This window comes from Aspergillus sclerotioniger (genome assembly GCF_003184525.1).
Source record: "Aspergillus sclerotioniger CBS 115572 chromosome Unknown BO94scaffold_52, whole genome shotgun sequence".
In the NCBI taxonomy this organism is placed as follows: Eukaryota; Fungi; Ascomycota; class Eurotiomycetes; order Eurotiales; family Aspergillaceae; genus Aspergillus; species Aspergillus sclerotioniger.
In genome coordinates this window covers 27,376-51,455 of record NW_020291042.1, presented here as the reverse complement: position 1 = coordinate 51,455, position 24,080 = coordinate 27,376, and the positions used below count along the sequence as shown (strand labels likewise).

The following is a 24,080-nucleotide window of genomic DNA, read 5'->3' as shown; positions in this document are numbered from 1 at the left end:
GGATGATTCTCGGCATTAGTGATCTGTCATGCTGTGTTGGAGAGTTCGCGATATCGGACCAATCACGGTCTCGGAACTATTTGGGGTTTCTTTTTCCTTGCTGATAAAGACTAAGCTTTGATCCAAGGACGGATCCCAGTCAGGGCTAGGGGGGCGCTAGGGCCACACTAGCAATCGATGGGCGCATTGGCAATCGGGGCTATCATTTCTATTTTTGTGGGTAGTGGTATGTTACCGTCGCGGATGCATACCCGTCATGACGGTATTGCCTCACCGACACACCACATTGGCTGCTCTGTCTTTGTGCATATACTGTCTTACTGTTGTTTTTTTTATGTCGGTTACCAACGCCGAATTGGTGACTGACCGATAGTCAGCACGGCCAATAAGAATACAACGCTCATGCGGTGTCGGGGATTCCGAGGTATTGCGCGGGACGTATTACCGTTCGGCCGGGAATAGATACGGTCAAAGAGTTCAGGTTTCATGGGGGCTTTCAATAGGGGCTATTGAGTGAAACACATCAATATTAATTACATGGTGGAAATGAGAACATAAGCATATAAATTTGAAAGCAACGCCAGAAGGTTGTCTATAGTTAAGCCACAGTTTCAAAATTATCTCAAAAGAAGGAACATCAACAAAAGCCGAAAGGTATTACGAAACACGGGAAGATAAGCGAAACCAAAGGAGTGGTGGGGTCGGCGGAATCAAACAAACAAGTAGGACGTGGCCGTGGCCATTGCAACCGTGACCAGCAAGGTCCTTATCTCCAACGACAGACCGAATAAAGAAGTCTCAGCACCGGTGGAAGGCGTTGGGCTTACGGACGAGGCTCCCGAGCTACTCGGGGTGGTCGTGTTGGTCTGATCGCCACAGATATCCGTGCTTTCTTTCAGGCTGGCCGTGGGATAGTACACCCGAGGACCCCCGTCCGAGCTGAGGTCGACCGTCAGATTTCCGTGGGAATCGGTGACATACGTCTTGCAGGACAGAATCTCCGTCACGTTCTGTTTTGATTGGAATCCAGTCCCGTCGGAGCCCAGCGTAATCTTGGTTGTAGCTTTGGTGGCGGGCTTGGCTCCGAGATTGGATACGACACTCACGACCTGATTGCCAGCAAAGCCCTTGCGGGTGGCCAGAATGTGGCTTGTGTTGAAGATTGGTAATGAAAGGTACGAGAGGTAGTCGGTCCCGGACTTGGAATTCACCGTGTACTGTTTGCCATCCCCGCTGGCGTAGGATCGAATGCGGTTCAGCGACTGGACCAGCGATGGTAGGGACGTCGAGTCCATCGAGTAGTTGGTGAGCCATAAGGCCTCCCGGTTGACAGGGTTAAATGCGCCCGACAGGTGCTGTTCCTCGCCGTAGTAGACTATTTTTCATTAGTGTCTGGGAATTGTGTCCTGGGGATGAAAACATACGGATAGGAATACCGTCAGTGAGCATGCTGACTGTGAGGATGTTGCGAGCGAGCTGATCAGATGTAAGTATTTAAGGAATGCTCTCCGTCTGATCAAAGGTAATTTACTCACTGATATATCCGAAGTGTACGAGCCAAAGCGAGGGACATCTTGGTTCGATGTAAAGGTTCCCAGGGCTAGGACGTCCTGGCAATGGTTAGTTCCACGTCTGATACCCTGATACAGCAAGACTTACCTCGCACTGTGTCTTGACAAAGTCAATAGACTGAATGATCGTGCTCAGATTCCCGTTGGTCGTGTTGAATGCGTTTGTGAGGATATAATACCTACAAGGTCAGCACCAGGCATATCCACATTGAAAGGCTACTCACAATGGATAATTCAGCAGTCCGTTGATACTGGGCTGCAGAGGACAATTATCGGTCGCTGACTTGGTGGCACCTTCACCGAGAGTGAAGACCCCCGCTGCCTTGGTGAAGTTCGCGAAGAAGTCGGGGGCAATGTTCAAGACACTGTCGATGCGCAATCCATCCACTACAATGTCACGCTGTTAGCGTCTATAAAGCAGACAAGACATGTAACGTACCGGAATAGTTCGACACCAGTTCCGAAATCCAGGTGCCCAGCATCTGCTGGACTTGGTGGTCCTCGTTTCGCAGATCGGGAAGTGATATGATGGTGTCTCCCATCCAGCACTCATAAATCTTAGCGATCATTCCAGATACCTACTCGCAGGCCAATACGAGGAAATACTTACATCCAGAACACAGGTTTCGTTTGTGGGGTCATCCGAGAGTAGTCGGAAGTCGTGGAAATACTTCTGATCGTTGAACGGATTGAATGTGCTGTAGTCGACGGTGGTGGGATTTCCCGCCCAGGCCAGGTCTCCGACGACGATGTCCAGCATCAAGTACTATCTCAGTCGTCAGTTGTGCAAATTAAACGAGAGGCATCCGGATGTCGACTCACCATTCCGCGATCGTGCAACGCCGAGGATAGCGCTTGGAGGTCATCGGGAGTGCCAAAATGGGAGTTGATGGAATACAGATCATTTGGCCAATATCCATGGTATGCTGATTTGATGGTCAGTGATGTGAATATCTAGATAGCGACATTATGACTGTACCGGAGAGATCCGCCGTTCGAGCGGACACCTGGGTTTGCGCGGGAGAGATCCAGACCTGGTCCACAATCAGTACTGGGGTGGACAAAGGGGAGTGGCATCCTACCGCATCGAACCCGAGATCCTGAATGTAGTCGAGCTTGTTGATGATACCCTGGAAGGACCCGCCGCAGTAGTTGCCCTGTGCTGCATCACACGCCGCGGTGGTTGAGTTATCCGATCGCGCGTAGCGATCGGTAACGATCTGGTAGACCGACCGACCGATCCATTGGTCTCGGGAAGCCGCCTGGACCGTAACCGCAACGACCAACAGAACCATCCACCAGTAACCCATGGTCGGTGGCGTTTGCATGAGCAGGTCGGATGTACGAAGTGAGACAAATGAACTGGCTGAGCAAAAAGTTAGCTGTTCCTACCGGAATGGACTGAATTGGCCCTGTCATATATGCGACGTGCGAGTCCATTCGGACGGGATGGAGGTAATGTGACGGTGTCGGGAAATACGGGTAACGGGCGTGACGGGGTATTGTGCCTGCCCGATCGGCGGCTTTGCTGGTCTGACAGCCAAACCTTAAAACCACCCACTATTTGTTTTTTTTTTTTTTTTTTTTTCTGTTTCTTACCATTTTCTTTGCTTTTGGTCCCCCGTACTCTCCGTACTCAACTCCTCCCGTACCTTTGGGACCCTTTCTTATCTTCCCCTCCACAACATTACTGCATCCACTACAGCCACTGCCTCCACCGCATCATCCACTGCATCAACTGCATCCCCGTCTCCACTTCATCACTCCACTGCCTCCTCCACTGCATTCACTGCATCCACTGCATCCACTTCCGTCCGTTAGTCTTGGCTCGCTTCCCTTGCCTGCAATGGGTCTTATCCAAGCCATGACGTGTCCAATCCTTCCTGATGGATCCACGGAATTTACGCCGGGCTCGCCGATCGGGCATATATTCCTGTCTGATCGATGGCTCATCTCCGACCCCGTGGAATTAGATAACTCGTCCCTGCAGCAATATTCCGAGCCGCTGGATGAACGCCATGACAGCATCAGCCTTGTCGATACTACCTAGTCCTCTCCAACAACGAACTCCTCCACCCACCGATACCGGGATGGATCATCATCCCACACCCCCCATGGCATGGCGTTCACCGTGCGTGAGCTGTCCGGGCAGGTCTAAGAAAGACCCACTTAGTATACGAACCACCGATATCGATGCATGTCAGATTCGCTTCATATGAGACATGAGCCTTGCGGCTTGGGCCTGGAACCTCGCCTTGAGGCCCGAGCAATGTGGCGGGGTGATTTTTTAAGCTGAGTTCGCTTGCACCGCGACTTAGTGGGTGGGATAATCACACGCTGGAGGTCCACCAAATAGGGTGTGTCTTACCTCCAGCTCCAGCGTCCAAAATTAGCCCTGCGCGACCGCCTCACTTGGTGCCAGTGCATGGAGGCTGTCCGGTGGATTGCGTTATCTTTGACATGCTTCTCTCGCCCATCTGCGCCCAATGATCCTTTCCGCCATCTCTGTGCCCAGGAAATATCCCTTCATTCTGGCATGCACTGTGTTGTTCTCGTTGTTCTTGTTGCCTGTTTGTTTTCCTGATTCCGTTTTCGCAGTTGAGGCTCCAACAGCGTGCTCTGTGGATGTCACAATAGTGGCATTCACTGTGCGGGATGAAGCTGCTCAACCCCATCACTCGTTACCTGACCCTGGTCGTCGCGCTCACAATCCGCATTGCACAATCCCTGCCACATCTTCCCGAGGAAGCAAACTGGAATCTCAATCAAAATCAAACCGCGACAAACCCCCTCGACTACTCAGGACAGTGGGACGGACACTCGTATACCCCCTCGCCAGACAACTGGCGATTCCCCTTTTACACTATTTTCCTCGACAGACTCGTCAACGGCGATCCCAGTAACGACGATGCGAACGGCACACAATGGGAACACATCCTAACGTCCAACCAGTTCCGCCATGGCGGCGACGTGCTCGGCTTGGTGGATACCTTCGATTACCTACAGGGAATGGGAATCAAGGTGAGTTTGCGCCCTGGTAGAAAATGGGACAACAGGTTGACTATGTTTAGGGCATCTACCTTGCCGGAACACCGTACATCAACTGGCCCTGGGGCGCCGACGGATATTCCCCGCTTGACCTGACGCTGATGGACCATCACTATGGCACGATTGACGACTGGCGCACAATGATATCCGAAGCTCATAAACGGGGGATCTACGTTCTGTTCGATAATACCTTTGCGACGTATGTGTGAGAATCCAATCCCGACTGCACCTGCTGATTGTGGTGGAATAGGATGGGCGATCTGGTCGGTTTCCAAGGTTACTTGAACCGGTCCGCGCCAATCAATCCCAACGAGTACGACTATGTATGGAAGTATGACCGTCGGTACTGGGACTTCCAGCCGGGAAATCAGATTGAGGCTCAATGTCCCTGGGAGTATCCTCGATTCTGGGATGATGACGGAACCGGCTTGACCAACACCACCCTTGGCGCTTCATGTCGGAATAGTGAAGTTGACCAGGTACGTCTCCTTCTTCCTCTTGTTTTAGCTCTGACTGACCAATAATAGTATGGAGAAGTGGCCGCGTTCGGAAACTACACCGAATGGGAAGGGCAGATTGCGAAATTCGCATTTGTCCAGGACCGTCTGCGCTCATGGCGGCCCGATGTTCTGGCGAAGATCAAACACTTTTCGTGTCTGACTGTCACCATGCTTGACATCGATGGATTCCGTGTCGACAAAGCTCTTCAAGTGACCCTGGACTCTCTTGGCGAGTGGTCCGAGTCAGTGCGCGATTGCGCCAAACAGCTGGGCAAGGACAATTTCTACATCCCGGGAGAGATTGTGTCGGGAAACGCCTTTGGCTCGCTGTACATCGGTCGCGGTCACCAGACCAATCAAACCATCTCTAACATCACCGAAGCTTTTATGATGACCAACAAGACAGACAAGGCAAACGAGGATCTCTTCTTGCGACCGGCCGAGCAATCCGCACTGGACGGAGCGGCGTTCCACTACACGTTATATCGCGCCCTGAGCCGATTTCTAGGGTAAGTCTCTCCCCACTTTCTTCAGTGCACTTGAGGTAACATCTTCGTGTTTAGTTTGGATGGGATCTACGCCGCCGAAGGCGACCCGCCGGTCAATTTCGTGGAAACATGGAATGGTCTCGTGCAGACCAACGACATGGTCAACACGAACACCGGCAAGTTCGACCCTCGTCACCTGTTTGGCGTCACGAATCAGGACGTTTTTAGATGGCCGGCGATCCAAAATGGCACCCACAAGCAGAATTTAGGACTATACGTCGCTTCATTACTCATGCCTGGAATTCCCATCCTCTCCTGGGGCGAGGAACAAGATTTCTACGTTCTGGACAACCAAGCCGATAACTATAGTATGACACCCCATCCAAACTGGTAAACCCTCTGACTCTTCCTAGTCTTCGGTCGTGGACCCATGTCGTCTTCCCAAGCGTGGCAGATGCACGGCTGCTATAAGCTTGGATCAGATAAATACTATGACTTTCCGCTCGAACGCGCCCTGACCGGATGTGGCGATGACTCCGTCAGTCTCGATCACCGAGATCCTTCTCACCCAATCCGTGGTCTTATCAAGACGATGTTTGAGATACGTCAGAACTACCCCGTTCTGCATGATGGTTGGTACCTACAGCAGTTGTCCAACCAGACCGTGGATATCTACCTTCCCGGTAGTAATGGGACACCGACCGAGACTGGCATGTGGAGTGTCATGAGGTCCCGCTTTGTCGATCTACAGAATTTTGACGGCCAAGGCCAGGGAAATCAGAGTGTCTGGCTGGTGTATTCGAATGACAACAAAACGGTCAACCACCAATTCAACTGCAGCAGCGACAAGGACGCATTGATTTCGCCGTTTCCCGCAGGAACCACGGTGAAGAACCTGCTGCCCCCATTCGATGAGTTTTCGCTGGTCAACAGCTCCATGAAGCTAGGGTATGAGCTCCCGCGAAGATATATTGCTGTTACTGACCATGAGCAGATTTGAAGGGTCCGATCTACCCAATGGGTGCCATCCTAACCTTACGATGCCGGCTTGGGGATTCAAAGCATATGTCCCGAAAGAGAAATTCCTGCAGCCTTCTCCATACATAACGGCCTTCACGCCCGGACACGACGCCCGCATTGTCTCCCAGGGAACAGATGGAGAGACTGTACGAATTGGCTTCGAATTCTCTCAGGAGATGGACTGCGACCAAATCTCCAACTCGCTGACGATCACTTCCAAAGCGCTCAATGACGAAAGTGCTCTGCTCGACACGACCTCGGTGTCCTGCAAATCCTTTGCTGAAACCGAAGTGGCAACATGGCCCGGGGCATTTACTAGTGTTTTCAGCTATGAGGCAGATTTGTCCAACGTGTTTCCGGGCGTGCATAGGGTCACCGTTAGCAACGTGACGAACGCATCGGGAAACCAATCCACAAACGTGAGTACATTCTCTCTATCCAAGTATACATTTTGAACACTAATTTAGTCGATCAGTCTGTTGACCACTTTATGTTCCGTATCGGAGAGACAACCAACCCAATGGTCTGGCCGCAGCTGGCCAACTATAGTAGAGATCTGCTGTTCGAAACCCCGTCCGCACCTGAGCCCCTGTCCGTGATGCCACATGCTCCGGGTGCCGATATGTGGCGCTACTCGCTTGATTTTGGTGCAACATTCAGTGACTGGATGACATATACCGGATTCAACACGTCCATTCCTGGCAAGAACTGGACGGGTCCGACAAGGCAGGCCTGGGAAGGAGAGCACATTATTGCTCAATATTGGAGCAAGCTCACCGGGAGTAGTGATCACTGGCTGCATGGAGACACCCAGTGGGCATATAAACCACCTCGTCGCTTCCCCAACCTCTTCATCGAAGGCGAATTCAACCAGTTCGGTTACGATGCTGGGTACTCGAACAAAATGGCTCTCAGCAACCTGACCGGACGGTGGGAGATTAACTTCATGGGCGAATGGCCCGTGCAGGTTGCGTTCAATGCCTGGGGAATCAACGAGGACGGTCTGCCCGATCAAACCCAGGTCTTTGGAGATATTGATGGAGACAACGTTCTTGATCAGGTTCCACCGGTCACGCTGCTGAGCAATGTTTTCAACGTTACCATCCCACCCCCTTCACCTTATCTTGCGTTCAAGCTCACAGTGGACGATGGTGATCTGAGGGTCTACGCTATTCCGACAGGATCGAGGTGGGTTCAGCTGGCCCTCTTTATCCTTTTGGCTATTATACCGGTCGCTAGTGCGGTAGGCGCGGTGTATGCTTACCTCAAGGCCTTTTACAAGGTCAAGTTCAACCAAATCGGCGTCACGGAGAAAACACCGACATTTGCTCCACTGGTCAGCATCTTCCAGCGGGTAACCCGTCCTTCAGATGATAGGGAAGCAAATCCGGCACTTGATCAAGGTTCCGTGAGCCCGTCCCTATCGGACAGTGGCGGCATCGTCAGTGCCGCTGTAAACATTCGACGGCGAACCGTGGTCATCGCAACGATGGAATACGATATCGAAGATTGGGGCATCAAGATCAAGATTGGTGGGCTGGGTGTCATGGCCCAGCTCATGGGCAAGAATCTGACTCACCAAGATCTGATCTGGGTAGTCCCCTGTGTTGGAGGGGTGGAGTACCCTCGAGACGATCCCCGCGAGCCGATGGTAGTCACTGTCCTTGGTAACAAGTACCAAGTTGATGTTCAGTATCATCGGTTGCACAATATCACATATGTCTTGTTAGACGCGCCCGTGTTTCGAGCCCAAACCAAGTCGGACCCGTACCCGGCTCGGATGGATGACCTGCATTCGGCCATCTTCTATTCGGCCTGGAATCAATGCATTGCTGAGGCCATCAAGAGATTTCCAGCAATCGACCTCTATCACATCAACGATTACCATGGTGCGGCCGCTCCATTGTATCTTTTGCCTCACACGATTCCATGCTGCTTGTCCTTGCATAATGCCGAATTCCAAGGTTTGTGGCCAATGCATACCTCCCAGCAGGTTCAAGAGGTGTGCAAAGTTTTCAACCTCAGCCCGGCCGTGGTAAAGAAGTATGTGCAATTCGGCGACGTGTTCAACCTCCTGCATTGCGCTGCCAACTACCTCAAGATCCACCAAAATGGATTCGGTGCGGTTGGTGTCTCCAAGAAATACGGTAAGAGGTCATACGCCAGATATCCCATCTTTTGGGGTCTCAAGAGCATTGGAGCCCTGCCGAACCCCGACCCGTCTGACCTGGCTGAGTGGGACAATAATGCAAACAACAATCTCGAGGAAGTTACCATTGACACGGAGTTTGAAGCCAGCCGTGCGGCACTCAAGAGACAGGCGCAAGAATGGGCAGGGCTCAAAGTTGATCCTGAAGCACAGCTGTTTGTATTTGTCGGCCGTTGGTCCATGCAAAAGGGCATTGATTTAATAGCAGACATTTTCCCTTCCATCTTAGATGCTCACCCAAACGTCCAGTTGATGTGCATTGGACCTGTCATCGATCTCTATGGAAGATTCGCAGCATTGAAACTGAACCGGCTCATGCAGCTCTACCCGGAGCGAGTCTTTTCGAAACCGGAGTTTACTGCACTGCCTCCGTTTATTTTCAGTGGCGCCGAGTTCGCCTTGATTCCTTCGCGAGATGAACCATTCGGTCTGGTTGCTGTCGAGTTTGGTCGGAAAGGAGCGTTGGGTGTGGGATCGCGGTAAGACCCAATTACAACCTGCATCACAGTCCAATGCTAACTTTTTGTAGTGTTGGTGGGCTTGGACAGATGCCAGGATGGTGGTACACAATGTGAGTTTTATCCAAATGACATGCGTATGCAGAGCTAACGGAATCTAGCGAGTCAATGACAACCAAACATCTCACTCACCAGTTCAAGTCGGCCATCAACGATGCTCTGCGATCGTCTCAAGAAACCCGAGCGATGATGCGTGCACGATCCGGCAAGCAGCGCTTCCCCGTGGCTCAGTGGGTTGAGGATCTAGGGATCCTGCAATCCACCTCGATAGAAAAGCACGCGAAACACTCCAAGCGCCACGATCGTGGCTCATGGAGAATATCCGGGAGCAGCACCCTTATCCCCGATGGCATCCCGAACGTTCGATTCTCGTCAAGTTCAAACACCAGCCGCGAGCATAGTCGATCACGCAGTCCCACCATCTCGGGCTCGCCTCGCAGGCCGATGCCTAGTGAGCCGAGACATGTTGGAAGTCGGCTAGGCCATAGCCACACTCCGTCACTTCCGGCAAACCTGCCTTCCAGCTTAGCCATGTCCAACGAGTCCGATACTGAATTTGAGTCACGACGCAGACCCTTGTCCTCCACTCATCGTCCAGGCCCTCGTGTCATCTACACCCTTAGCAATGACGGGGAAGGCCTCGAGCACATTCCGATGGCCGCCCAAGATGACTCTAATACCCGTCCATCATCGTCGCTTTCGCCGTCAGGGGCCCTCAATGCTCCTCCCCATTTTGCCAACTCTGGTGCTAGCACACCTACTCTCGGTTCCGGACCGGAAGATGGGCTGCTCGGTCGCCGAAACCTAAGCGCATCCTTGATGAGCCTGGTTAGTGTCGACGATATCATCAAGGAGAAGCAAGACTACAACCTGCAGAAAGTCAGTCCCTTCTTCACGGATGTCAATCATGAATACGCGGACAAGTTTGAGAGGAAGCTTGCCGACCTGAATGGCAAGAATTCTGAGGATCAGCTGTGCATTGAGTTGTTTATCGAGAAGAGTGAGAAAGACTGGTTTAACCGATACCGCGATGTCAAACTGGGCAAGTCACCACTGCCATCTCCATCGCCTTCTGTCTTCCGTTTCAAGATCCATGACACCAGTCGACCACCGACCCCAGCAGCTAGTGCTCCGGTTGCCGACCCAAACGCTGGGCAATTCCTGCTCCCAAAAGACTATGTTCCTCCTACTGGGTTGAAACGTTTCATGCTGATGAAACTGGGCGATTGGCCGGTGTATTCCATCGTTCTCGCGATCGTAAGTTAACCCTGTAAATATCCCTGGGGCAATTATTGACAAATGCGTTAGGGCCAAATTCTTGCCTTGAATTCCTACCAGATCACACTTCTGAACGGCCAGATCGGAGAGACGGCAGAGAAGCTTTACATTTTGGCCTCCATCTATCTTGTCGCTTCGATCGGGTGGTGGATGGTCTTCCGTCTCGTCCCTTCAGTTTATGTGTTGACAATCCCCTACTTGGTATGTGCTTTGCCTATCTCATTGGGTATTAGAGTCTAACGATCGCTAGATGTACGGGTTTGCTTTCCTCTTCGTGGGTCTCGCCGGTCCCATTAACAACAGCACCAGTCAAGAATGGCTGCAGAATGTGGGAACTGGCTTCTATTCGATTGCATCCTCGAGTGGATCGATTTTCTTTGCCCTCAACTTTGGAGATGAAGGTATGAACCCTTGCTAATAAGTATGAATCATCTGACATCTCTAGGTGGGGCGCCACTTAGCTCCTGGATTTACCGGGCCACACTCATTCAGGGCAGCCAGCAGCTATGCATAAGTTTCCTTTGGTACTGGGGTAGCTGGATGGCCAATCTCAACCAACAGGGTAACACGCAATTCAGCCTCACCATGACCAACCCTGGGGCATTGCTCGGTATCGGAGTTGGCCTGGCCTGTCTGATGTGGCTGCTGGGAGGTCTTGTGTTCTTTGGACTGCCTACATATTATCGAAAAGCACCAGGTCAAGTGCCGACATTCTACCTATCTCTCTTCCGGCGCCGCATCATCCTCGTATGTCTCCTCTACACATCCGATGTTGGTCTGATCCTGACTCTTTATCTTCCAGTGGTTCTTCTACATGGTGTTCATCTCCAACTACTGGCTGTCGGCACCGTACGGACGAAACTGGCTATATCTCTGGTCCAGCAAGCATGCCCGGGTGTGGCACATTATTCTCCTGGTGCTCTTTTTCTTCATTGTTGTCTGGGCAGCAGCTCTCTGGGTCTTTCACGTCTTTTCCAAAAGACATGCCTGGTTCATCCCAATCTTCGCCATCGGCCTGGGTGCCCCTCGATGGGCCCAGATGCTGTGGGCAACCTCCAACATCGGCACGTACGTCCCTTGGGCCGGTAGTCCAATTGCCGGAGCCATCCTCGGAAGAGCACTGTGGCTCTGGCTGGGTGTTTTGGATAGCCTTCAGGGTGTCGGTAAGTTTTCGCATTACTAATACAAGGAAAATGGAAACTGACTCACGATAATAGGGTTTGGAATGATCCTCTTGAACACCATGACTCGCTTCCATGTCACCTTTACCCTACTTGCCGCCCAGGTGGTTGGATCCGTTGCGACTATCCTCGCGCGCGCCACCGCACCCGATAAGTTGGGCCCCGGGGATGTTTTCCCGACTTCTCCGCCGGCGTTCGAGCCGGCTTGGAGAAAGCTGACTTCTGGGTCTGTTTGCTGTTCATGCTATCGATCAACGTGCTGTGTCTCTTCTTCTATCGCAAGGAACAGCTATCCAAACCTTGATCGCTGCTCTTCCATGGACGGCGTTTTATTTATTTTTTTCTTTTATCTCCTTGGCATTTCCTGGAGTAAGTGTGGTTATCTGCAATTTGTATCTATTGCGGGGCCATGTATAATAAGTTGGCCTGGATTATAATATGTATAGGTGGGGAATAGTTCCCATGTGGTGGTTGAAGCAAATGCTTCCAGGTTTAGGTCAATAGACATCCCTTGTTGGACTGAAGATTGTCACGTGGAAGTGGAGATACAAGTTCGTATCGTAGATACTGTCTATTCCTCCTTAGGATTAGCCCGGAGCGGGGTAAGCCGTCCGGACCCGTTGCAGACCCAATTCCGGGGGCGGATTATTTCAAACCCGCCGATATATTAATACGAGAGACTTCCCCTGCTTGGCAGGCCAACCTCACCACCTTCATTTTGCATCCCACATCTGCCTGAGGTGTTGTTCTGCCACTCTTTTCAGAACATCACACTCGTAAATTCTCTACTTTTTTATTGTTTCCATTATACCAATCCACTTTCACTCTTTCAACCATCAACTCAGTCACTCATTCCCACCATGAATCACCAGTTTTTCTCCTTTTTCGTAGCCCTCTGCCTTTACGCGCAATGGGCAATCGCCTCTTTAACATCTACTGAAATAGCTAATTCTCTTAATGAACTCGCCCAGCAAGGATTCGCGGCAAAGGATCTCGTGTTGGAGATTAATTCCACTTCGGACGCGGGTCCAATGCGTGTAAGCTCACAGCATATACCCACTCCGTATCACCTCTAAGACTAAGTCTAATAACATCCAGGACGTCTACACCGAGATCAACACAATGGTCACTGTAGTTCTAACTGATGTAAGCTTTATGACCAACACGCCGGTTATTACCGATCAGGCAGAGGAGCAGGATGTTTATGAGGGTTATTCGAATGTAAGACACCATCATCCTATTTCCACCTACTTGCATTTTGTTTAATCCATGGAATACAGTTCGTCCAATCCCTCCTCGAACTCATGGACGCTTTCTCCACCAGCGCAACTCTACTAGAATCCATTGATGCAGTCACAAAGTATAAAGTTCCCTCGGAAGTTCGCGTGCTGGAGAGTGCTGTTGATGTAAGCCCCCCCAATTCACCGAATTCAACCATACTGATAGGTATCCGATCAGGCGTACTTCTACAACATCATCGGCCTCTTCCCAGCCAATAGCTCGTACAACGCCCAGGCCAACAACCAGAAAGCTCAAGTCGATACGCATTGCTTCCAGGCTATTTGGGCTTTTGATCTCGATGAGGGGAATCAGTCGCGTAGTGATGCCTCGCTTCATTCGAGGTGGTTGAGGCGGGCGGCTGCATGAGAGAGGGGGTATTATGTTGGGGGTTACCCATCTTTGATGATGTTCTCCGTGTCGGTGATATCGGGCTGGTCTGGTTGGTGCTTCGGGTGTATTATTGTGTAGTAGGATATTGTTGGGTGTAGTAGCTGGCAGGAACTGCCGTGTCTCTGTATGTATCTTATGTATAATTACTATTGTCTTTGGGGATGTTTTAGTCATAGTATTTGGTGGTGAGATTTAGGGTATGGTTATTAACGTATTGTGACCATACAAAGCACCAGATCCATCAAAGCATCAAAAGGAAACAAGTCATCCCCCGTGACACAGTGCCAAGTAAGGCCGGTGAAGAAAGACAAAGCAAACTTCTTGGCAACCGGCTGAGGTTCACAACGCTAGCCCAAATAGGTAATTTTGTTGAATAGGGATAGAGGCATGTTCCCAAGCAGTGGATATGTAACCTCTTTGTGATTTTTCCTCCTGGGGCTTTTGAAAGATGTTGCAAGCAGAAACATTCTTCTTTCTCATCACATCAAAAACTGCATTACGCCAGATCTACAGCCAAAATTCAGCCCTACATGTAGCAATGTATGGCCTATACCGGCCATGAGGCAAAGCCATCACAGCTATAACCTACCACCAGTTACCAAATAAACCCCACCACCTATAAGCCACCCACAATATACCATTTCTATATATAATCCAGAGACTATTTAGTCTCAGCTTTTCAATCCCTACAATCCAATCACAATATCATAAACGCCCCAGACCTGACGTGACACTACATCGCACTCGAAGATCAATCTTCGCGAATACCCCGGTTAAAATGCCGATAGCGAGGGTTGATTACAGACTAATAGTGGGCTGATAGTTGCTGCTGAAGTTCTATTGGCTATCTAGTAACTGGTGAGAAAGAGGTAGTGCAGGTCAAGAATCTATCCAGTTGGGTCCGTGTGGAGGTTCTGCGCTGGGTGTAGGGTTATAACGCGATTAATTTAGAAGTGGGAGCAAAGACTGATTGTTGGAAGGATAAGTCTACTTCTTTGCTTACTCCGGCCGTGTATGTACCTAACAGATCAAATCGTCAGCTGCAGTAAACATTACCCTTGATAATCATCCAATGTTGGTTCTTTGCAGAGCATTTGAGATGAGATAATGAATCATATTGAGACAAGTCTTCTATGGGACATTCATACAAGCTTTACAACGGATGTGCGTGCATCTTTTGGTACTCAGGTGGTCGTGAGTAAGGGGTGGGTGGGATCTATACAGTCAGTCTGCGTTTTATTCGAGTGCTGCACACCCTGTCTTGATCCATAATTTCAATTTGTATCACTTACAAGAAGGGGAAGGGGGGTGGTGGAGGTTTGATTCACCAGATTAACAATCAAACCCTTATCGCAGAATCCACTACACCTTAATCCATCAAACGATATCTACCCCATGACCAAGTATATTACGAAAGAAATTTCAATCACATTCAACCCCGCTCAGCGGAAGTCTAAGAAAACTGCTCCCACCCATTAATTACATACATATCATCCTGCTATACTGAACCTATTCCTGACGAGGCAGCACAGGCGAAGGATGAGCCGGAGCATCAATAAGCGCAGACGCCTTAGTCAACCTAACATCCGCGGCGGTATTACGCGACGAGTAACCGTCCTGGAAGATGAAATTCATCGGGAAGCCGATATCAAATGAAGATGCAGCGTCAATTTCATCCAGGTCCTCGTTGGAGAGTCTAACTCCCAGAGCCTCGATGTTTGCTTTTAGATGTTCGATTTTCCGTTGACCGATGATGGGGAAGACGTTGGGTGTCTTGTGCATTACGTAGGCGAGGGCCTGTTTATTATCGTCAGTCACTGAGGGTAAACCCCAGAGGGTAAGGGGAGCTTACAATAGCATGCAACGTAGTCCCCTTCCTCTTAGCAACCTTCTCCAACGCATCCGATACCTTGATATCATCCTCAGTTAGATTCGAAGCACGCGCACTACCAGCTTCAGCCTCGTTGGAGCGAGCCTCTGCGGACTTGAATTTGCCCTGTCCGAGGGGCGCCCAAGGTGCAATGGCCATTCCTTGGTCTCTGCACATGGGGATGATTTCTCGCTCGAGGTCTCTGAACCCGGCGTTCCATCTTCCCTGGTACACGGAGAAAGGACGGAGACCGTGGGCCCGGGCGTAGTCATTGGCTTTGACGACTACCCAGGCTGGGGTGTCGGAGACACCGAGGTAAAGCACCTTGCCTGATGTGACGAGGTTGTTGAGACCGTGCATGACTTCTTCGACGGAGGTGGTGAAGTCCCACCAGTGGAGGTATAGGAGGTCGATGTAATCGGTCTGGAGCTTTTTGAGACTGCGGTCGACGGAGACGCGCATGCTTTTGATGGAGTTGCCGACGAAGTTGGATTGGAGGGGTTCGGTGTCGCGGTGGGAGGAGCGGTAGCCGGTTGTGTATTTGGTGGCGATGCTGTGGAAGAAGTTAATTTGTGTTTATGCGATGGATGATGGGGAAGTGGTTTGGTGGGAAGTGTTAGCATGGGATTGGGGTTGGGTACATACACCATCTAGTCACGGTTACCGCGCGCGTTCATCCATTCTCCGATCCATTGTTCGGATTCTTCCTGTTGATAGTTGTTGGCACTACAGTGATCAAGATTAGTAGGTTGAGATGGACTGCAGGCTCAAGTAGGTCACTTACGTATCGATAAAGTTACCGCCGAGCTTGAAGAACGCGTCAAGAAGTGCAAACGACTGGTCCTTGTCACATTCTCCCATGAAATCCTTCCTGTAGGTGATAACCTTGTGAGCACTCGATCACCATCACGGAATAAGGCGGTCATACCAGTTGTTTCCAAAGTTCATAGCTCCAAGACATAGCGGCGAAACCTTGACACCTGCCGAGGGTGCCAACACTCGGTGGTAGCCGAGCAGGCTGGATGGTTTGGGAGCAGGGGTGAAGAAAGGCATGATGATAGTATCAGAGGGCAGAAGATGGTTGGTAACGTGGATAGTTTATGGCGAAGGGGGCCTCGCATATATATCCTGTAGGAATTTCCGGCGATAATGGCAGAATCTCCGGTTACTTCACCCCCTGCTGACATTGGTGAACATGGGGATATGAATATATGTTCATCATTACGCACAGTCTCCACCGTATGCATTTTGGTGTATTGAAGATTGATGTCATCCGATGTGCAGTCGTCCAGGAGCTGCATGTTGATCACACCCTCCCTTCAATTCGTCGAACCACCAAGGTTCATACAATGAATAACTCTGATGAAAGGGGGCAAGTGGTGTCATCCTGTGTGCCATGGACCGGTAGCCCCGTTAAGTCCGTTGATGACACCTTCGATGTCATTCGCCGAGCCCAGGAATTGAGGGTGAAGAGAGACCCATAGCGGGGAGCTCCACTCATTTGTGCTGCAGGTTGATGACAAGTTGCTTTTAATTCGTGGAACCAAAGACCCATCCCATGAGGATGCTATCTGGTTGGTGAGAATGCGGTGCCCACTCAATAGACCATTGGGAATGATCTAGACATTAGGCAAGGCCAAGGCGGGAAGCGGCGGAAGAAAACGATTCACCTGAAGCGAGGAATTGAGGACAAAGGAACCTTGCTGGCCTGGAGCCGTAAAGCCGCCCTAACCCCGGGATTCTGTGACACTGTACGACAGTAGTGACGACGAAGCTCGCGACGTGCTATAACTGTTCCAGCAACCTAGGTACGATATGGAAAGAGGGGCTTCTCATTCCGCCGTGCTCTCCAAGAGTTGGTAGACTGAAAAAGGTCCCAACAACCTCGCAGAACCCATGCCCAAGAACGAGCGAACGATTCGGTGACCTCCCATCCCGAGGGATCCCACGGATCTTTCCACACGAGTAGACCGCGTTCCTTCATATCAACACATAGCTGGGTTTCATCGTATGACTCGCCAGCCAAAATCAAGTTGTCTCTCATTTGTGGGTATGGAATCAAGTCTAGCCACGGGTGATGGTGTACTGTGCGCTGTACAATGGTAGCATGGAGGCTGGAAGGGAGAGAACCCTCAAAGTCGTGTTGCCACGGGCCTGTCACATTGAATAGCGAAAGTGCATCGTCGTGTACTTGCTCGGGGGTCAAGCCAAAGACGTCCATGTTTTGCCTTACAGCTTTGATGAAATTGAATTGGATCAAGTGGAGCAACATGTCGGTTCGCGGGGAACAAAGCATGTACTCAGCGCGAGCCAAGGCTTCGAATTGTTGCATTAGTCTTTTTGTTTTGGCTGTGTCGGGCGCTAAAATATGGATCTCTTCAATTGCTGCTAGAGATAGCCTTGCTGTACTGTCTATATTGAAGTGCACATTCGATGGTGGCTGACCGTCCTCGACGATAGGTAGCGTGATCAACCGGCCGTCTTCCACCTCGCCAGATGCATGGCTACCACTCTTGTTATCATCGGTAGACGTAGCATTAGCATCCAGCTTTATCTGCAGTCCTGCGCTTATCAGCTACGGACTTGCCCGAGTCAACCCTCTATGGGGAGAGGTCTTGATATACTAGGGTAGAACTTACGTCGAGCCTTCTGATTTAAGCGATTCTGCAACCTCCTGCGCATTTTGGGATCAGAAATCCCCGACCAATCATCCTCTGGCCATGCGGCGATTCGCTCAGACAATTGCCGTAGACGGATCCGCTTTCCAACTGGCTCCGCTCGGGAATCACTTGTTGATAAAATTAACGATGACTGATTGGCTCCTTGGCTGGCCATGTTGCAAAGGTTGATGATGATGGTCAAAATCTGCGTCTGCAATCTGCTCACAGAGGGGGAGTTGCCGTGAGATAATCTATCTGCTTCCGGGGTTAGTCTTGGTGGCGGTGGCGACTGCCCCACCCGGACCCTCAACCCTGAAAATACTATCCATGGATCGTGTATGTATTTATGGTCCTGCGAAGTGGATTTCTATACCCAACTGACTGAGTAGCTCTGCAGCTGTCCGTCATGAAGGCGTTGCATTGTATTTGTATAATGCTATGGTCTCTGGAGTCGCTACAGTCACACCAGCCATTGTAACCACACATTGGTGTCTGTTATCTGTACACTTTTTACATTCTCTTCGTGGTACTTCAGGCGGTTATTGGACAGAATATCAGCCATATAAAGAGGTTTTGCCAGAGACACCGATCGGCATCGACCGCATAAATATACAAAAAAAAAATGGTGCATTTTGGGCGTAATAGCAAACCTATCCCAAAGAGGTAGGCAGCAAATGTAGATGGTCTGTAGACAGCATGGCCGCTGTGCCTGCAGTGCCTTTCCATCCGTTGTTCACTATCCCGGGCGCATTGAGGGATGAGGCTAGCAACAACATTGTTATCTCATACTGTCCATAATACATATAAAACCTCCACAGTACAGCCCGTAAAGCGACGTCAAATTAGGCAACTTCTTGATTAAACAGCTTCCATTTTGCATTGGGTGTTGGGACATATCTCTCAGTCTGCTCTCCAGATAGATGTAATTCATCATTTTTAGTGTACTGATCAGAATTTTGACAAGTTAATTCTGATATGAATGCATGTTTGGCTTCAAATCCTCATTGACCAAAAATTGGACACCATGTTCTATATATCTGTGGCATGGGGTATCATAAAGATGATACGACCTCCTCCCCGCAGTTCATTATCCAGACAGCTCCCATATAAGCCCAAAAATACCGCCATATTACGAGATAATGCATGATCGGCATCTGATAGGCCGATGGCTTCAGTCGGCCTGACGTGTCCTTACTGGTGGTTCAACCAGCAGGGGTCTGTAACAGCCAATCCCCTCTTGGTATTAGTAAAAGTCTTCCAATGATGCCCAACCCCGTCGGCTCGGTCCGATCCATCCACAATGCTCATGGTTATCTAGCTATCAGTGACCCACAGACATGATCATGCTCGACGTATGATATGGCAAAGACATGGATACCAAATCTTGTTTTCGTTCTGGAGGAGGCTTTTGGGGTTTGGGATGAGCAGTTGCCTCGAGGCTGACGTTAGGGCAACTGAAAACTCATGGCATTGTTGTCCGGTAACTTTTGGGGCTTATTCGGCCCTTCCGTTGGTTGCATCCTGCATAGCTTGCTCGGGCCTTTAGTATTTGTTGGCCCCTTGCATTTCCGGCTGCTCGGCTCCTCGGAGCTGAGACAATCCGTGGAATGGGCCCGGCCGGATCTTGGCGTTTCCGAATTCTTCACCGGATGGATCGACGATCCGTGGAATCTGATAACGGTCCGCGGCATTGATATCGGGCGTTGAGAGGTTTATGGTTCTAGACGCGTCCTATTCTAAGGGCCGACTTCGCAATGGATACGATACTTGCCATTTTTATTCTTATATCTATACCAATATTCTCTTGTCTGTCATTGATTGCAACAGGTCAAGTCTAACGTCTCCAAACACCACCATGGTAACCAGTGTTACCAGCACAGTCGTCACGGACAGCTGTGAACCGATGAATACCATCCTCGCTATCAACCATACAAGCGCCGCTGAACCAGAGCACAACGTGCCCAGCGCCTCCAGAGAAAGCCCTAAAGGGGCAGCAGTCGGTGAGCGGACCGATGGGCACGAAGAGATAGAAATCCCGGCAGCCACCCCGAAAACGTCCATCCGATTCTTTGCCATCATCGCGGCACTCGCCTTGTCCGGATTACTGACTTCGTTGGAGGCCACCATCACATCCACTGCCCTGCCCACAATTACTGCGGACCTGGGCGGCGCCGATCTGTATGTCTGGGTGGTCAATGGATACTATTTAACCCAGACTGCATTTCAACCACTGTTTGGACAAATCGCCGATATTTATGGTCGTCGATGGCCGATGATCATCAGCGCCGTGATGTTTACCCTCGGCAGTGGTCTCTCAGGGGGTGCGAGCAACATCAACATGTTGATCGCCGGCCGACTAATCCAGGGGATCGGGGCAGGTGGCATCAACGTACTTATTGAGATCATCGTCTGCGATCTGCTCCCCCTGCGCGAAAGAGGCCGATACCTAGGTCTCATGTTCGGTCTCATCGCCATCGGGACGACCCTGGGGCCGCTCTTCGGGGGCCTAATTGTGCAATACTCGACATGGCGCTGGGTGTTTTACCTGAATGTCCCTATCGGTGGAGCCGCCATGGTGATTCTGTACCTCTTTCTCCGCGTCAAGTCCGACCACACTCCCGACTACTGGATGCGACTGAAACGCATCGACTGGATCGGAAATACTGTCTTCGTACTCGCCATGGTCTCCGTCCTCATCGCCCTCTCCTGGGGCGGCAGCCAATATCCATGGTCCTCCTTCCGTATCATCGTGCCGCTAGTGATGGGCTTCGTCGGCTTCGGGCTCTTCCTGCTCTACGAGGCCTCCCCATACTGCATCAACCCAACCATGCCCCTCCACCTCTTCGCCAACCGCACGTCCGGCACAGCCTTCGGCCTAACCTTCCTACACAGTCTCTCCGCCATCTCCGTTATGTACTTCCTCCCGGTCTACTTCCAAGCCGTGCTCGCCGCAAGCCCCAGCCGATCCGGTGTGGACCTGCTCCCAACCATCCTATTTATGATCCCCGCGGCCATTACCGCTGGCGGCTTGCTCTCCAAACTGGGTCGATACCGGCCGATCCAACACGTGGGATTCGCGCTGATGATCATCGGCTTCGGGCTCCTAACACTACTCCATGCCGATGCCACGACCGGTCAATGGGTGGGCTATCAAGTGCTCAGTGCGCTGGGGACAGGGCTGGCCCTCCCCCTCCTCCTTCCCGCCGTGCAAGCCTCTCTCACAGAATCAGATACGGCCCTCTCCACCTCGACCTGGTCTTTCACGCGAAGCTTCGGCCTGATCTGGGGCGCAACGATCCCTACCGCGGCGTTCAACAATCGGGTCAACACCCTGCTGGGCCGGGTGACAGACTCAGCAATTGCGGCGCAGCTGGCAGATGGGAAGGCGTACGAACAGGCGACTAAACGCTTCATGGATTCTATCACAGATCCTGTGATCCGGGCCCAGGTGGTATCGGTATATGTCGATGCTATCCGGACAGTATGGTATGTGTCGATGGCGTTCGCGGGGTTGGCATTTCTGTTGGTCTTTGTCGAAAATGAAATCCCGCTGCGGAAGGAATTGGAGACTAAGTTTAGTATTGAGGAGAAGGATGGGGAGAAATCGGCCTCCTGAGGATATTTTGGGAGAGTGTTAGAAGGCTCTACACCATATCCTTAATAATCCATGGCTCAATGCCATCGTCCGAGTGCGGTTATTATCTCACTAGTCGCTCCCCCCCGGATTGTACTGCTACAGTCTAAATGCGAAAACGTTTCCCCCTCATATATTCTTATTTCTCTATACTAAATACAGGCAGAAACAACACCTCACCATTGCGACAACAATTGTACAAACGCAACCCCACCACAGCCCCTCATAATCGACAATTCTGGCTAGCACAAGTCTAGATCTAGTTTCCTGCAAATTCCTTGTGATAGTTAACAATCGTTTGCTCCGCCTTTTCCAGGCAGCTCTTCCAATCTGCGGCCGCGCATGAAGGAAGATCACGGAACTCGAAAAGGGGCAATTGCTCGTTAGGATGGTTGAGGCGATGCTCAGTCAAGTCACCATATCCTCCAACCTGGCCATCAATTACTTTATCAGCATCCTTGAGCAAATCTTTGCCATTCTTCAAACCCTCGATCCAGGCCTTGACGTTGACAGGGCATGCCTTTGAATCGTAGCAGATGTTAATCTGCACCTTCTCGAAGTTGCCTTTGATGGTTGTCTGACCGGGGTGGCCAGAGCAGTACCTCGTATCAACACTGACGGGAATATGATTAGCGAATCCTTCAGACATATAACGTAGTGTCAGCAGACTTACGAGGCATATTCATGTGCATCCTCCGAAGGGTTCTCATAGCATGCCATCTTGTTCACAATAGTCCACAGATCCTTGTTTTTAAGCTTACCCTCGACGAGCTTGTAAATTTTGGCAAAGCTTGTTCGTGGCATGATGGATGTCAATATCTTAGCACTCTCATTGCCCAGTTCCTGGTTCCCAGCCTTCGCATAGGAAAGAAGAAGCGCGAGGAATCCTCGAACATCATCTCCAACATCCTTAGTAAGACCACCAGGGCTCTCCTCAAAGAAGAAATCATTAACCCAAACCATGTTGTCGACCTTGCGCTTTGCAAATGTCATGAGGGGCGAGTTTTTGTTGAGCTTGGCGATCTTCATCAAGTCGTTGACGGCCCCAAGGGGCAATGGAGCGGTGATCTGGCGAGACCAGGTAGATTTCACGGGGTCTTTGCGCGTCTCGAGTTTCCAAGGATTCTTAGTACTGCTGGCGATATTGAATTCCTGGCCGGTTTTTGGGTCCCATTTTTTCTGTTTAAACGATAGTCAGTCACTATATCCATGACCCTCCCGTTCAGTCGCTGGGTAGATCCTTACCAGATCCTGGTAGACTTCCTCTGCTGCCACCGCAGCTCTCCCAGTCCCCAGTTTGATCTTCCTTCCGTCCAAGATATACTCCGCAGTCAGTCGTCCCACGCTGCTTCCAGTGGAATCTGCCGTCAATTCCCAATCTTTACCAGAGAACTTGGCACTGTTTCCTCCCTTGCCGGCTTGCATTACAGCCGCCTTGCCTTTGGCATCAAAGGTAGCTTTTTTCAGGGCCTCTAATTCCTTCGCCGACAAACCGTGTGTTTCTTTGGTGAAATGGATGGTGGATGACTCGAACTCAACGCCGATACCCGGGGAGGCTATGCCTGCGCGCGGAACGAGGTGGTCATCAATGGGTGTGGCAGTACCGAATCGAAGAGAAGAGAGCGACAAAAGGCATATAGTCGCATAGCTCCAAGTGAGAGTGCCAGGATACATGGTGTGCGTGGATAATACAGAATTTGAAGGAGAGTATTTGCGAGATGTTCTGTTTCAATGATCTTATTTCACATCTTGACCACTTCAACATGGTGCTTTATATACCCTAGCATGCGAAATGCGCTTTACTGAAAGTATCTCGGCCCCCAGTTACCATTGTCTTGAAGCCTTCTCAGCCCCCAGTCTATCACAGCCGTAAGGCTATAACGGCCACAGCTCATATTGGCCCCAAAGCTATCACAGCAGTACAGCTATAGCGGCCCCCAAATTATCACATACCTGAAGTTTTGACAGTCCACTCTTGAAGGCTGTACCACTGTAGACGCTGCGATAGCCCAACTACATAGTGCGCCTGCTCCTAAAGCCACTAACGGTTGATCTCCAATGTCCCAATTCTATTCAATATGCAGTCGTAACATACGTTATTTATACAAGAAGAGGCTGTACTCCACGTTGCTTTGCCTTACTGATATGATACGAATCGACCAATCAATTACATGTCTTACGCTTTGTGTAGGCCGTTGTACAGCCCCTGAGCTAGATTAAAAAACACCCCCATAAGGGTTCATGCATCTTACAAGTAGGCAGAAATTGAATGTGAAAAGGCCCCAATCAGACTCCACAAGGACCCTGTATAAACCCCCACGTAGGCCCTGGAATGGATGTCAAAGTGTTCCCAGTGGACCACATGCATGTTACATGTAAGCGGAAATTAAATGTGAAAAGGGCCCCCATCGAGGCTGGTGGGACCCTGGACT

General features: G+C 50.7%; 7 protein-coding genes across 7 annotated transcripts; 3 read left to right on the top strand and 4 right to left on the bottom strand.

Annotated features, from left to right (window-relative positions):
* Positions 1-710: 710 nt before the first annotated feature.
* On the bottom strand, positions 711-2,866 carry BO94DRAFT_561390 (alpha-amylase; the record flags this gene model as incomplete). Its single annotated transcript, XM_025614213.1, has 10 exons — positions 711-1,375; positions 1,425-1,476; positions 1,536-1,610; positions 1,660-1,750; positions 1,796-1,958; positions 2,011-2,119; positions 2,182-2,337; positions 2,394-2,497; positions 2,551-2,605; positions 2,654-2,866. The coding sequence occupies 10 exons, from the start codon at positions 2,864-2,866 to the stop codon at positions 711-713; spliced, it is 1,683 nt and encodes a 560-aa protein (XP_025461634.1).
* Positions 2,867-4,159: 1,293 nt separating this feature from the next.
* On the top strand, positions 4,160-12,117 carry BO94DRAFT_570236 (alpha-1,3-glucan synthase; the record flags this gene model as incomplete). Its single annotated transcript, XM_025614786.1, has 16 exons — positions 4,160-4,592; positions 4,643-4,818; positions 4,870-5,098; positions 5,147-5,628; positions 5,683-5,975; positions 6,021-6,555; positions 6,602-7,046; positions 7,103-9,315; positions 9,366-9,407; positions 9,456-10,611; positions 10,663-10,833; positions 10,883-11,033; positions 11,078-11,379; positions 11,435-11,795; positions 11,850-11,983; positions 12,025-12,117. The coding sequence occupies exons 1-16, from the start codon at positions 4,227-4,229 to the stop codon at positions 12,115-12,117; spliced, it is 7,149 nt and encodes a 2,382-aa protein (XP_025461633.1). The 5' UTR covers positions 4,160-4,226.
* Positions 12,118-12,911: 794 nt separating this feature from the next.
* BO94DRAFT_540653 (uncharacterized protein) lies at positions 12,912-13,483 on the top strand. The gene is made up of 3 exons (XM_025612962.1): positions 12,912-13,034; positions 13,094-13,219; positions 13,272-13,483. The coding sequence occupies exons 1-3, from the start codon at positions 12,936-12,938 to the stop codon at positions 13,458-13,460; spliced, it is 414 nt and encodes a 137-aa protein (XP_025461632.1). The 5' UTR covers positions 12,912-12,935; the 3' UTR covers positions 13,461-13,483.
* A 1,510-nt stretch (positions 13,484-14,993) lies between these two features.
* BO94DRAFT_613781 (Aldo/keto reductase) lies at positions 14,994-16,906 on the bottom strand (the record flags this gene model as incomplete). Its single annotated transcript, XM_025616716.1, has 4 exons — positions 16,283-16,906; positions 16,139-16,225; positions 15,337-15,907; positions 14,994-15,281 (listed from the first exon to the last, which is right to left on the bottom strand). The coding sequence occupies exons 1-4, from the start codon at positions 16,405-16,407 to the stop codon at positions 14,994-14,996; spliced, it is 1,071 nt and encodes a 356-aa protein (XP_025461631.1). The 5' UTR covers positions 16,408-16,906.
* Positions 16,907-17,158: 252 nt separating this feature from the next.
* BO94DRAFT_591181 (DUF3425 domain-containing protein) lies at positions 17,159-18,189 on the bottom strand (the record flags this gene model as incomplete). The annotated part of the gene is made up of 2 exons (XM_025616094.1): positions 17,159-17,916; positions 17,994-18,189. The coding sequence occupies 2 exons, from the start codon at positions 18,187-18,189 to the stop codon at positions 17,159-17,161; spliced, it is 954 nt and encodes a 317-aa protein (XP_025461630.1).
* Positions 18,190-19,761: 1,572 nt separating this feature from the next.
* On the top strand, positions 19,762-21,777 carry BO94DRAFT_540651 (MDR family MFS transporter). The gene has a single exon (XM_025612961.1). The coding sequence runs from the start codon at positions 19,870-19,872 to the stop codon at positions 21,628-21,630; it is 1,761 nt and encodes a 586-aa protein (XP_025461629.1). The 5' UTR covers positions 19,762-19,869; the 3' UTR covers positions 21,631-21,777.
* On the bottom strand, positions 21,773-23,373 carry BO94DRAFT_629082 (uncharacterized protein). Its single transcript, XM_025617535.1, has 3 exons — positions 22,894-23,373; positions 22,322-22,827; positions 21,773-22,262 (listed from the first exon to the last, which is right to left on the bottom strand). The coding sequence occupies exons 1-3, from the start codon at positions 23,320-23,322 to the stop codon at positions 21,908-21,910; spliced, it is 1,290 nt and encodes a 429-aa protein (XP_025461628.1). The 5' UTR covers positions 23,323-23,373; the 3' UTR covers positions 21,773-21,907.
* Positions 23,374-24,080: the final 707 nt, after the last annotated feature.